The 14,585-nt window shown below is 51.5% G+C and overlaps 1 protein-coding gene across 3 annotated transcripts in view; it reads right to left on the reverse strand.

Annotated features, from left to right (window-relative positions):
- Positions 1-14,585, reverse strand: part of HIVEP3 (HIVEP zinc finger 3) — a 158,277-nt gene that overhangs the window by 60,406 nt on the left and 83,286 nt on the right. For all 3 annotated transcript variants that reach the window (XM_030942858.1, XM_030942859.1, XM_030942857.1), the window contains 2 exons: positions 8,939-14,520; positions 4,716-4,861 (listed from right to left, as the gene is read on the reverse strand). In XM_030942858.1, coding sequence (XP_030798718.1) covers positions 4,716-4,861; positions 8,939-13,999 — 5,207 coding nt within the window. In that variant the 5' untranslated portion in view covers positions 14,000-14,520. The remainder of the gene's footprint in view (positions 1-4,715; positions 4,862-8,938; positions 14,521-14,585) is intronic.

The raw sequence follows: 14,585 nt of genomic DNA on the forward strand, positions 1-14,585 counted from the left end.
GGCCCACCTTGAATAGATCTGAGAGAAGCCGGGAGGAAAGATACAGAGGTGAGCAACACGGTCAACTTCTTACAGAGTTTTTCTTTAAAGGAAACAGAGAAATCTGGCAATATGGCCCTTCAGTCAAAACGTGTGTAAGGTAGAAACCTTAAGTCTGGGTATGCTAATTTGAACGGCCCAGGAGAGTGGCAATGGCTGGAGTGAGGTACTGAGGTAGGTGAGGTGGTATGGGAGCCAATGCCCTCCCACAGGAGATGCAGCAGCTGAGTCCTGCAGCAGGCAGGATCTGGCATGGAATCCTGGGATCTCACCATCTGAACTTATCATTCCCTTCGGACCTAAGCCCCAACAACATACCACCCAACTGGGCTTGGTCAGCCAGGTGGTTCCTATCAATTCCAGTCTCTTCCTCTTCCGTGTAAGCCCACTGGGCTGAATTCCCAGCTTTCCTTGCGACAAGTGAACTTGAGTTAAGACAATATAGTCATTACTTTCAAGAAACAATATAACTTTGTGTGTTTGAAAACAACACTGCTTAACAAAAAGCCATTCTAAACAACCAAGGCAAATGCACGGGTGCTGGGTGAGAGAGCTATCACATCCCTGATGGGCACTCACAGGGGCTGCCTGGGAAATGCAGGCTTTGTTCAGGTGTGGAAGTGATGGGGAATGCAGAGGGGGCCATGTGCCAGGAAACTAGTGCAATAAATAGAGACTGATGCATTGTGTGTGCAAAGCATTACCCAAGAAGGGACTTGGGAGGAGACAGAAATGGATCTTAGCACCAGGGTTATGACAGAAGTAACACAAAGAACTACGGATTGTGGAGGGACTTGGGAGGCTTGTTAGAGGAACAGGGCTGAGTACTGGCTTTTGAAGGCTGGGTAGGATTTGGCAATGGTAGGGCCCAGCAGGCAGCAAAAGGTGAAGGGCAACAGAAGCAGGTCAGATTCTGAGGCCAGCACTCACAGACTGAGTTTAAACTGGATCCTGTAGGTGAGGCAGCCACAGATGGCTTTGGAGAAAAGCATGACACAGGCAGAATCATGTTTAGTGATGCTCAGTGGTACCAACATTGGAGCTCTAGAGATAGGGTGGCCAGAGCAGTGGCAGAGGGAATAAAGAGACCATACTGAGTCACTGACTACTTCATGCAGACACCAGGATTGGGGGACTAATTGGAAAGGGGGAGAAGGCATCCAAAACAATGTTAAAGTTCTGAGTGTGAAGGGCTGGGTGTATCACCTGAGATCTGGATGTGGAAGGAGATGCTGTTGGTGGGAAGTGGAAGGCTTGGTTTGCACATGCTAAGTGTGAGGTGTTGTCAAAACCAATGTCTGCAGTTCAGGGGTGAGGTCCTGGCTGGAGACCCAGATGTAGCAATGTTGGCACAGAGATGAGGCTGGAAGCTAAGGAGATGGGTGACGCCAGCAAGCGAGAATGCTCAAGGCAAGAGGAAGTGAGTCTCACTGATCAGGTACAGGAGCTGCCATCACACCTGTAGCAGGTGGACTGCTGGGCAGCTTAACCTTCCTCTCCACCTGTCTGGGTCTCGCCCGCCCTTCCAGGCCTGGCTCCACCTCCTCTGGGAAGCCCTCTCTGGCTATTCCACCCCCCAGGCATCCTTCCCTTGCTGTGAGCTTCATAGCCCTGGCCATCCCCACCTTAGCACTGGGTCTTGTGTTGCCACCTTGGTGTAGTCCCCAAGCACCTTGAGGGCAGGATGACATTTAACTCCCATGGGCCACTGCATTTTCTGGCACAGAGCACCCAAAAGGCACTGATTAAACAGATCCTCCTCCTTGATGAATTAATAAATTGATCAGTTGCTGAAATGGAGGTCAAGAAAGAAAGTAAGGCGAGTTTAATTAGAGATAAAAAGACTCACGTATGTTGGACTCATACAGCATCTACTCTTTTGTGTCTGGCTTACTGATTCATCGTGAACTAGGTCTACAAGTATCAACATGGATGCATGTCAAAAACACTGTTGAGTAAACATAACAAGCTACAGATGTATATTAAACCAACTTGAGTAGTCACGAGCATGATATCTACCAAATAGTTCAGGTTCTCCCAAGCACACAGTAGGAATGCACTTCTCTGCTCCCACGGAATTAGGTGAGGCCATATGACTTGCTCTGGCCATTTAAATGTGAGCAGAAGCTTCTGGGTGGAATCGTTTTTTTCTTCTTCCTCTCTCAGCCTCTACTGGCCTGGATCTTAGGAACAGAGCTCCATGGGAGACCCTTCTCAAATGTGTACAGGAGTGAAATACATGTGTTCTCTGTATTAAAAAAGAAATAAATAAATAAAAGGAAGAACTGAGTCCAACGCAAAACTGTGGGGCTGCAGAGAAGTGTGCCCAGTGATTCTAGGTGGGGGCACTCTTGGCAATTTGGGGGAACAAGAGGTTGTAAGGTTGGTGGACTGGAAGGTCAGCATCTCCGGCCCCATCCCTGAAATACCGGAGGTATCCTAGGTTATGTGGCAACCAAAATGCCCTCCCCCCTCCTTCACCATTTCCAAACACTCTGGTGGGTGACGCCAGCCCTAAGAGAACCATGAATGTAGAAGAATCACCAGAAGTGAGGGTGGGAGGCAAGGTCCCAGCTTGAGACAGCCAGGCTGGGGGAGGAAAGGATCTGACACTATAATCAATTCCGTACGTGCTCAAATTGCATGTGACAAGTTGAAAGGGAGAGGATACCTTCCATAGCTGACAGAACAGAGTGGGACTGTCCTGGAGGGAGATTGATGAAATGGATATACTAGTGGTAAAATGCACCAATGTCCATTTTTTGAACAGCTGTGAACTACAGACTTTACATAGGGTCTCACAGGGTCCTCTGAAAATCCCACATGTTATTTTCCCCCTTTTACAAATGTTATTCTCCCCCTTTTACAAATAAGGAAACTGAGGGCTGGAGAACTGGGGGGCTAGTCTCAGGCAGAACAGAGGTAAGTGAGGCAGAGATGACAGAACTCAACCAAGAGGAGGATTCTGAAGCAGAGCAGGTGGGACTGAGTGAAGACCTGGAAGGAGGTGGAGAGGGAGTAGGACCCATGCCAGCTGGAGGAAGAGGAGAAGGGCACTCGTGGGTGATCTTTCCCTTTCTTCAGCCAATGCAGACCCTGTGGGCAGAGACATCCAGCAGGGAGCTGGGAGGGGAGTGGCTCCTGCCAGCTGCCTTTCTGGAGTCTCAGGCTTCCCAAGGTCTCAGAGCACCTGCCTCTCAGGGAAGATGCGAACCTCCTCAGGCGCACACAGAATGCTGCTGGGGCAAGCTCCTGGGACACCACGAAACACTCAGCAGTCCTCAGAGCCCACAGAGAGCCTCTAAAGCAAGAAGGAAGAGGGCCAGTCGCTGGGAGCAGGCGCTTCATCAATCCTACCTCTGTGTGGCCTCTAAGGGACCCAGTGGCATGAGAACACAGAGACACACGAGGGCGCTCTAACCAAACAGCAGGAGGAACTGCGCCCATCCCCAAACGGAAGAGGGTTGGCATTTTTGAAGACCTTTGGTCCAGTTTTTTTTCAACGTAGCCGCTATTGGTATTTTAGGCAGTAGGTTTCAGGGTCTTTTGCTACCCCTGGCCCCCTTCCCATCACTGACCATCCTGCTCCCCACATTTCCAAGCACCCTCCCTCCTGAGAGCCCCTGCTGGTCAGTGCCACCAGAAGATGCCAACTGGTGGCCCTGGGGAGGATGGCAGTCTCTGTTGTCCCCCAACCTTACGGAGGACTCCCGTGCCTCCCATGCTGACCCTGTGAGTTAGGCGCTTGCAGGTGCTAGAGGATCAGAGGCCCCCAGTGACAGCCGTGTTGGCCCCGGCTCATGGGGACTGTCCTCCACAGGAAGCACATCTTCCTCTATGTTGTTGTCCTTCAGGGCTGTGCAGGACCAGGCCACCCTGATCACACCAGGGACACAGACACAGGACCCTGAGACAGACGCCACGGGACCTGCTCACAGACACCCAAATCCCAGGAAGCAAACATGTGGCCACACAAAACACAGCTGGCACAAAAATTCCACAAAGCACGTCTGAAACAAGGCACCCTTCCAGAGCCCAGACAGTCCCCGAAGCTGTGAGCTCTGAAACGTTTAGACCATTGGTTTCCCAAAGTCAAGCATCAAAGGTGAATAACTAGGAATGATATTCAAAATATTCACCAACCGATGAGCCCTGGGCCCCAGCCAGTCAGGATGGGGACCAGTGGAAACACCAGGTGCATACAGTGTGCAATCAGCCCTGCAAATAGCCTAGTCGGCTGAGCCCGAGTGCCCCGTGGGAAACCAGACATGCCAAGATGGCCATTGGGCAGTACAGAGGTGACTTTTGGAGAATACTTGTCAAGAGAGACAGGAGTCTGGACATTTGCTGGGATACTGGGATGGCAACTCCAATTCAGGGACTAGAAACCTGGCCAGGATCTGAGAAAATGAAGGGCTGGAGAAAGACCCAGACCCCTCCAGATCCTCAACAAATACCCAGCATTGCCCATCCCCACCAAGAAACCCCATGGCATTCTTAAGCAGAGGGGCCTGAGAGTCCCAGGAAGGTGATGTCTGCTGAAGGGCATCGCTGGGACCACAGGGCACCTGTGGGCAGAGCCCTTGTCCACTGAGCCACTGCTGCCCGTGAACACCGATGGGCACCAGCTCTTATTCCACGGGAAGCAGACGATGAAAACCAAACATGAGTCTTACCCTCCTTCGAAGATTTTGATCCTCGCCGGCTCCCCTCTCTGGGAGGCAGGAGCATCCTCCTCCGGCTCCCCTCTCCTCTCTTCTTCCTTCTCCACTCTAGCTAGATCTTTCTGGCCTTCCGGGGAAACCAGCGAAGGGAGGTGAACCTGGCCCACCGCAGGAATGACAAAATCATTGCTGGTTAAAAGTGCATCCTCAGCCATGAATGCAATGCTAATAATCATGCCTTATATGGCACTGCACAAGTACACATATGTAATCTTCACACTCCTCCATGAAGAGGTGCTATTTGCCTCACTTTACAGAATTAAGGAAACTGATCCCCAGAGAGAAGTCCCTTATCCAAGGCCATGCCATTAGTTGGTGTTACAGCTGGAACCCTGTCTCTTTCAGGTTAACCTCCCATAAGACCTGTGTTTGTCATCTGTCTTTCACACTAGTCTGGGAACTCCTGGTAACAGGTCCTCATCTTGGTCTCCTTGGGCACCCCAGAACCCCACACAGGGCCTGTCTCAGAGAAGATGCTCAAATAATGTTGAACACATGAACAAAGGCTCCACTCTGCCTTTGGAGATAAACTGGCCCAGTTCTTGTTTATAGATCAGAAAGCTAAGGTCACCCAGTGAGTTAAGGGCAGAGCTGGGAGTGCAGCACAGGTCTCTTGCTTCCAGGACCTTGGCCCTTCTGTGCTAGGACCAAAGGCCAGGAGCTGGGTGAGGACCCTGACCAGCAGGACGTCCCCAACTCCACCACAGAGACAGGCACAGAGAGGCTGTGCAGGCTCTGGGCTGTTAGTCCTGCAGGACCCATGCACTTTACAGAGCCATGCCTCAATGATGAGAGCTGGCTTAAGGGGAGGGCTGGCATTGGCCTTGTGCTTCCTGGACATCTTCCACTATTCCAAGAACATGTCCTCTAAACGCTGCAGTGTTGTCAGGGGTGGGTGCGCTCTTGCCTAGGGAGCAGAAATGTTGTGCTTAGGGCGGGGGCTGGGAGTGAGAATTTCCTCCTACTTCACGCCACTATCATTAAAGTCATGAAAAACCATGCTGTTTCCAGCCAGTGAATGAAGCAACCACATTTCCTGATGCTGGGGCAATCTAAGAACGGCAGTCCCCTGTGCCAGCCACCACACCTGCCCCCACAAGGACAGCATGGGGCTAGACAGAAAGGTGCCTGGCTGGGAATCGGGGAATCTGAGTTCCAGCGCCAGATAGGCCATGGCACACTGAGCTGCTGTTTGGTGGATGACTTCACCTCTCTGGGCCTCAGAGTCTGAGGGGATTTAGACCATCTTGAAGATCCATTCCAGGGCCAACTTCTATGACTCAGTGACCACCAAATAATCTCTTCAGATTTGGAAGAGGGGAGTGGAAAACGAGCAAGAATCTGGACTGCTGCTTTGGCAGAAGGCAGCTAGTTTTCTGCAATACCCTTGGGTTTCCAGAGCCTACCATTTCCACTCCACCCCGGCCTGTGATCTAGACTGTCCATGGAATGACCAAGGTGCCTCCCACAGGCAAACGGACTGCTTCTCCCTCACAGCCTGTCGTGATATCTGGGCCACACTGGAGGAGGCTGGTTTGGGTGGCAGTGTACCACTTTCCCAGGAAACACAGTGTTGGAATTGAGCAGGGACCAGGGATCCATTTTAGCTTTTGACGACAACAATATGAATAAGTATAGCTAAAAATACTTACTGAGTGCCAATGTGGCATGCACTGTTCTAAGCACACTCTGCATGTCTTAACTCATTTAATTATCTCCACAGTCCTATGAGCTAAGTGTTATTATTATCCCTATTTTACAGAGGATGAAACCAAGGCTCAGAGAGTTTAAGTTATTGGCCCAAGGTCACATAGCTAGTAGGTAAGGTAGTGGGATTCAAACCTGGGCAAGTTGGCACCTGAATCCTTGTTCTTAGTCACTTTGTGACAGTGCTGTGTTGTTGTCAAAATGATTTCCAAGGAGGAAAAACGAAAGAATGTGGCTACAAAGTGGACTCTTAACAAGCTGGGGTTTCTCCAGGGTTTATACATGGAAGAAAATATCTATGACCAAACAAAAACATCATAGGGTGTCCTAGACCTGCACAAAGATGGTTTGGAAGAGCTTCAAAATGCTAAGATAGACCTAAGGACCTTCTCAGAACTACTAACAGAGAATGGAAGCCACAAGCTGACAAATGTCAGCTCAGTACAATAGAGAGCCTTCTTAGAGCGCTGTCCAAAGATGGATTGGAATGTATCATGAGATGGTGAGTTCCTCTCGTTGGAGATACGCAAGCAGAGACCAGAGAGAGGTGTAGTTGCATAAAGGCCTTAAGCCATAGACCATGAGGTTATACTAATGTACCAGATTGGGGCAATTCTGGCAGGAAACATGCCAGTGAACCAAACAGAATATTCCAAGAAAAAGTTCACAGGTTTTAGGAGCATTATAAATAAATAATTGCCAAATCCAATTATAAATAAATAATTGACAAATCCAAATTAACACTTCCTTTCTCTTAAATGGCCTGTAACATTTTCAGTCATTAAAAACTAGAGGCAGCTTAGATAATTCAAAAGGGCACTGGAGTAAAATCTAGTTTTGATCTAGGCTCTGCCACTTACTGTGTGGCCTTGTGAAAGTTACTTAACCTCTCTGTGTTTTAGTCTCTTCATCTATGAAATGGTGATACTGCACCCTAACTATCAAGTTGGTTGTGAGGAGAAAAGTAGCAATTAGTATAGTACTTGGTACATAATAGGTACCCAAAAAGCTAGCAGTATGAATAATTATAACAGCATCTTGGGAGTGGCCACAGCTAGTAAGAGATGCTGAAGAGGAAATTAGCATGACATTAATGCAAAAGTGGAAATCTTGGTTAGGGATCTATGTAGACTGACAAAGACATCTAGGGAATAAATTTAGAAAACTGTTCTGTGAAGAACATCCAGTCAAGCTAAGGACAAATTCAACGCACAAAGTTCGCTCAATGACAAAAGAGGAAGATATGAGAGCATGGGAAATTATAGAACAGAGTTTTGCTCACTTATCTACAATACGAATTTAGTTTAGGGAATTTAGACCTAATTTGGTCAGAGCTTCTGGTCTGAAGACACACTAATGAATGTTTTTTAATTTGCAGTCATCTTTTAAGATTTTTCTCTCCTCAGATAATTAAAAGAAGAAAAATAGACTCTTTGGAGTCAGATAGGTCTGGGTTCAAATTCTGGGTTTGTCCAACATTTGCCAGATGACCTTGACCTTTCTCAGACTCTGACCCTCAGTTCCCTAAGCTATAGAAGGGAGATGGTTATGTTACTTCAGAGGTGGAGGTGAACAGTGACTAGATTCAAGGGCCCAGCACAGTGCCTGGCACCATGAGGCTGCTCAATAAACAAGACCAGCTGTTATTCCACAAATGCCAAGTCAACATAATCCAAATCCCTAGGCTGGCCTTGTCAGGGTATGGTGGTGGTTTTTGTCTGAAGTTTGAAATTACTGAATTTCAAACTTGCTGAGCTTTCAGGGGACCAGTTCATTCTATAGCTCCTGATGTAGCCTCAGATCAAAGGCAATGAAAGAGTAAATATTAGCGTTTCTTGACCACATAGCACAGATAGGTCAAACTGTGAGTGGCATTGCCATCCACTGGTAAGGAGGGATACTGCAGCTCAGCTCCATTTGCTGTCTTACTCCCAGAAAAGGAGGAAGGAATATTTCAGGAGTCGTTTGTGCCAAATTATAGAATCTTGGAAATAGGAGATTTAAAGTGGTACTAGAGAACGGAAACAGCAGATGTAAGAATTAAGAAAAGCAGGAAAAGACTAACAAGACAAGGGATATTCATACAATGAAGGAGAGGTATAAAGTTCTAAAGTTGCTACAGGCATTCCTGTCAGCCAAGTTTTCCAACTCAGTCTTTTGGAAAATTTCTTTTTTTCTTACTGGGCCTATATCTTTGATTTTACAACAGAAGTTCATGGGAGAGCAGGATCAATTTATGGCTAAGTGTATTGAAAGTATATCCATTCCAACGATACGACGGATACACTGACAAAGAAACTCAATAAACATGTTTCCTTGTAAGGTGACCAGTCTCAGCTTTCAGAGAGGCAATCTGACACTCATCTGGCTCTAGTTCTGCAACTGGAACCTGAGGATACTGTGGCTTTAAAAGCTCACCAAGGGCTTTTGCAAATCAGTGATGAGAAGAAAAACAAGGTTGAACTTACCTCTGTCATGCGGGGCTTGCGGGAGCTGGATGGCACAAGCCTTCCTGCCTCAGGATGCGGAGCTGTGGCCATGGTGTATGTCTCTTTGCTCACTTTCTGCTTAGACCTCAGGAGGGACAAAGCAGCTTTAGTGGAAACCCCCGGAAGGTTGGGGTTGTACAAACTTATGCACCAACCAGCGTAAACAGAGGACCTCCTATCTGCATGCTGGATGTGATTTGGCTTAATGTAGTTTAAATAGCACCAACTGACATTAGTGGTTGTGTGGAGGCTGGGGAACTGCAGTACCTTCTTTGAGTCCATACCTTCTTGTGACTTGGCTGGTCTGGAGGACGTTTCTGACAGAGGCAGAGAGCTGGGAGGTGCCAAGGAGGGGAGATCAGGTTGTTCCTTGGAATCTTCTTTCTTCACGCTCAGTGGGGGCAACCCTCTTCGGTGAGGTTTGCCAGATGGCTGGGGATATTCCTTCAAAGCTTCTGAGCCTGGGGCTGTCCCATGGGGCAATGCGGGGTGAGGGAGAGGAGGAATTTCCTTTGTGTCAGATGGATCTGAGGACAGGCTGGACAGCATTTCTAGCTCCCTCCTGCCCTGGCCCTGGTTGCCTAAGTGGGATTTCTCTGGCCTTTTCCCATCCTCGGTGCTGGTAAGCACCACACTGCACGGTTTTACCAGCTCAAGTTTTTCATCTGCCTTGGAAGCCTCCTCCTCCTTCACTCTTTTTTGCTGCTGGGTTTCCATGGTAAGTTCAAGGCTGCCAGCTGGTGAAAGGACACGTTTGCTTCCCCCTGCTGTTGATGAACTCCCCTCCAGGCTCAAGACACTCTCTGATGACAGGGAAGTGCCTTTTCTTTCAGGTAATGTCACAGGCACTCTCAGGTATGGAGTTGGGAAAGCTCTGCTTTGCTCTTCACTTAACCCAGAAGGGCCGGGCCCAACCTCATGCACATCTGCACCACACACAGTCGTCCCTTTTGATGGGGGTTCCTCAAACTTGGGAAGTGCCACAGTTGCTGAGCTGCCTTGGGACTGGGTGACCAAGATCTGGGAAAGGGTGGTGTACATTGCACTTCCATAGGATGGCATATTGGTCTGAACACGGACAGGCACAACCAGGGACACCATGGTGTCTGGACAGGCGGGCAGGGCCAGTGGAGGAGCTGATGCAGGTGCTGAGGAGCTGGCTGGGGGAGCCACAGGGGGTAGCCGGATGTCACTGCTGTACTCTGTGCTTGGGGAGAGGCCAGCACTTCCTGTTGCCAGTGGGGCCAGACTGGTTTTGATCTGAGGCAGATGGCTTTCCACATCACCAGGGAGCTGAAGCGCAAACTGGGATTGCAGAGGCAGGAAAAACCCAGAAGAGAGTGCTGAGGAGGCTGGGTATGGCATGGGGAGGAAGGAAGGAGGCTGCCGGAAGGGGATGTTGGCTGGGTGAGGCATGAGCTGGGGGAGATGGAGTTGGCCTGGGTGCAGAACAGTAGGCTGGAGAGGAAGCGGTGGGGCTTGAAATAAGGAGGGAGGAAGTGGAGGCATGGAGTATGGTGAGGACAGAAGGCTGGGCATGGCCTGGGTGGAGAAGAATTCTGGAGACTGTCCTGGCTCATGTTGCACGAGGTGCTGGAAGGAGAAAAGGGAGACAGGTGGGGGCAGGTACGGCTTCTCATGCAGGGGTGTCTGGGCAACAGGGTGGTGGAACACCTGCAGTGCTTCTGTGTAGGGCACAGTGGGCCCCAATGGGGGCCTGTCCTGCCCTGGGCCCTTGCCTCCCAAGGGCCCACCATGTGAGGTGGCCGCGGAGGAAATCTGGGACAACGAGCTTTTGGTGGAGGGTTTACTGGATGAGGGCTGTGGTTCTTCGCTCTCCTGTCTTCCCTTGGGGGCAGCCTCCAACTCAGATTCTGGAGGCCTGCTCAGAGAGGCCTGTCTCACCAAGAAGCATTTTCTTCTCTCTGGCGGGGCCACCCGCGCTGGTGGAGCCACTGGGGCTGGAGCAGAAGGGCCTGTCAAGGACAAGCTGCCATAGTCAAAGGATTTGCTGCGTGTCTCGGTCATGTGGGCAGAATGGGAAACGTTGGGGCTTTGCTCTGAGGCTGACCTCCGCATTTCTCGGGCATGCGGGTGGTGGCTGGGGACAGTCAACATGTGGGTGCCCGGGAGTTTGGGGCGTGTGTCAGATGAGGGACCGGGGGCTTCGGCTTTCCCATGGTCATCCCTCTCAAATGAGGCTGAGCGGCTGGACCCACTCAGAGAGATACTGCTTTCCTGGCTCGGGCTGCGAGACAGAGGCACAGAGGACTCGAAGCTGGACTCCCCTGATGATTGGGCCATCTCTGCCAGGCGCAGCCTCTTTTTCTTGGGTGGCAGCTTCTCGGCTGGGAGCTGGGCAAGTGTCTGGCTGCGCTGGGGCCACTGGAACTCCTCAGTCTTCTCAGGTTCCTTAGGGGGCGGCTCTGGCTCTGTGTCCGGCCGGTCAGGCTCCTCGGTTACCAGGATCTCAGGAACCTGAATGTTGGGCTGGCGGACCAACTTGGGCTGCAGGGAGTGAGCTGAGCGTCCGTGTGGGGCAGGTGGGGGTGATGGGAACTGGGTCAGAGGTTTGTCTTCCCCTTCTAAGCCACTCGGCTGCTCGAGTGAGTCAGATTTCTCAAAGGAGCTGGTGTGCTGGATGACAGAAATTTCTTTGGACGTTGTTCTCCTCTCCTTCCCTGATTCTGAACTGGACCCTGGCTTAGGAGTCCTTGGCTGGAAGCCCGTGGGTCCCTCCAAGGAGGGCACTGATTTACTTGGTTCTGCTGGTGACTTGGTGGACTCCAGGGGAAGGTTCCGAGCAGCATCGGATGGCCCGGGGCTGCCAAACTGACTTTTTGTGGACTCAAAGGCAGGTGGCTCTTCCTCGTCCCCAAGGCTCTTCTCTTTCCTCCTCTTCCTTAGTGGAGTGAGTTCCAGGGTAGTCCCCAGTTTGTAATGCATCATTTGGGACCACGGCTCATGCTCAGTCTGACTCTTTTCGGCTTCTGGAGATGTGTGGGTGCCTGCAGAGATGGGCTTTGCAATCTGAAGCTCTGAGCAGTAGTATTTTTTGTGGGCTTCGTAGTTATCCCTTTTCTTGTACCGAGCACCACATATGTTACATTCGTAGATCACCCCTTTTGTTTTCAAACCCTTCTTGGTCTTTTTGGTAAGTTCACTTTCCTTGGGTTCCAGTTCGTCTGAGGGCTTGGAGGCTGTGTCTTTGCTGCTTGGTCCAGGCTCCTCGGAACTGTATTCCCCTCCCAAAGGTAATTCGATTGCTGGCTGGCGCTTCAGCATCCGGGGGTGGGAGGTAAACACGTGACTGCTGCGGCTCAGGGCTTCGGAGTCGGTGATATGGTCATCAAAGGAGTAGCTACCTCGGAAGGGGTGGTGGGGGGTGCTGATAGTGCAGGCGGCAGAAGGCATTGAGTGGCTTCGCAGGAGAGGCACAGGGGGGGCGGTACTGGGCGGGTGCTGGAGGCTCAGCAGTGATTGTTCGGGCTTGGTTTTCTCACTGTGGGATGACAGGGGCTCCCGGTAGAGGCTGGATTTCGGGGACTCCATGCTGCTGCGCCTGGACAGCGAACTCCGCCTTGGCTTCACGCTGTCGATCTCGCTGGTGTCCACCACGGCCTCGTTGATGGTGATGAGCTTTGTGATGTGCTCAATCACCTGCGTCCGGGGTACAGACAAAGGCACCAAGCTGGGCTTGTCTTCGGTGGACAGGGGCAGGAGGGGCTGGGTGGAGGTGGCTGTCAGCATGGCGGTCCGCTGTCCTATTCGCCCACACTTGCCAAAGATGATCTCAGCGTAGGACTTGGCGTTGGTGTTTGGGGGGCTGACCTGCTGCTCTGCACTCTCGGAGCGGGAGAAATACCCAGACTCAGTACTCCCTTTGCTGCCTGGGCTCAGAAATGCCTGCTCATCGATCACCTTCTTCCTCTCGCTTAAGCGGAGGGCCAGCTTCTGCTTAATCGTGTGGGTGTCTTCGGGTTTATGGCTCAGGGGGTGCTCAGATGAGGGTTCCACAAATGGAGGGGGGTCTTCGAGTGACTGGGTGGTGCTGGACTGGGACAGGGAACAGCGTTCATGGCTGGAACTGTGGCTCCCAGAGCCGAACAGCCCACTGGAGAGAAGGTGTTGCTTGGATCTTGGGGAGAGCTCTGCAGGGTGACCAGAGGTGGCACTAGTCTCCTCTTCAGAATCTGTACTTTCTCCCTCGGTGGGCTCCTCAAACTCTTCCCCAGGGATTCGCTCCATCTCCAGCCCATGTGGGTACATCTCACTACCCATGCCTGAGGCCAGGCCTGCTTTGATGCGATGGGCATGGGACTTCCTGTGCTTGTAGAGATTACTCTTGGTCTTGAAGGAGAAGCCACAGGGGCCGCAGGGGTAGGGCCTCTCACCCGTGTGTGAGCGAATGTGCTTCTGGAGCACGCTGGGCTTGGCGCAGGGCCGGCTGCAGTACTGGCAGATGTACTTGCCCGGCTTCTGGGGCTTCCTCTCCTTCTTGTGCGCCTCTTCTGTGGGCTTCAAGGAGACCTGGGAAGGACGAGGCACAAAGACTTTGGGGACGCCAGGAAGGTCCTCGGGAGGAATGATGGAAGCATGGGAAGGAAGGAGCTGGCTCTGAGGATGGAGCCCAGGGGCCACGAAGGAGCCAGAGGGTCCAGGTCTCATAGGGTCGACCAGTTGCCATGTGGACCCCTCCAGGAGATGCTCAGGTTTGCCGGGAGACATGAATGCTGGTGTCAGAGGGTGCTGCGGAAGCTGTGAGATGTGAACGGATGCTTCGATGGGGGGCCTTTTTGGGGGCTTCTGCTGCTGGCCTGTTTTCTCCTGAGAGCCTTCCCTAAGAACTGATGAGGGGCCCGGGAAGGGCTGCGGGGCTAGGAGCTCTTGGGCGGGGCTCTCTTGGGTGGCAGCTGTGCCGCTGCCTGGGTATGGGACGCTGGAAGAAACACTGGTCTGAATGGCCTCTCCTTTGGTCAGCCGCTTCCGGGGACTTCCCTCAGCCTTCTTGGTGCCCTTGACACTTTGTTCAGGATCCATGACCTTCACAAAGACTTCAGATGCTACTCAGGGAGAGTCAGGGCAGGCTGCATTTATGAATAATCCCAGTGTCCCAAGGAGGTGTCCAGCTTTGGCCACATTGGTCAAGAGCTGCAGAAGCCAAACCCAAGACGGCTTTGGGAGTTTTTTGCAAGTGTCACTGGCTGTGAGTGGATTCGGAGCAGGTCATCAGGGCCCAAGCTATTCTATTGGTGAGGCATGGCCCTCTACTTTGTAGATAGAAAACGCACCAGCACTCTCTGCCTGAATGTCTGTCGGGAAAACGTCATGAAGGATGTCAGTATTGCCATTGTATTGTTTCAGCTGGCAGTGGCAGGTGGCCCCCACGAGTCCCCCGTGTGCTATGCGAACGGTTGAAGGTTGGAGACATCTGTGTCCATGGCCCAGTCATCCCTGGTCCTGGCACAAGAGATGCCACGCTGGATGCTGGGGGTGGTTCTTCTCCCCTTTAGTTCTGGGTTGGAGATCAACGGCCTCGGAGGAGAAATCACGCTCTTCTTCTGTGTGATAGAAGTACACACACACACACAAAAGAGAAGACAGAGTTACTGGGACTCATGCACAG

Source organism: Rhinopithecus roxellana, chromosome 12 (genome assembly GCF_007565055.1).
Source record: "Rhinopithecus roxellana isolate Shanxi Qingling chromosome 12, ASM756505v1, whole genome shotgun sequence".
Taxonomy (NCBI): domain Eukaryota; kingdom Metazoa; phylum Chordata; class Mammalia; order Primates; family Cercopithecidae; genus Rhinopithecus; species Rhinopithecus roxellana.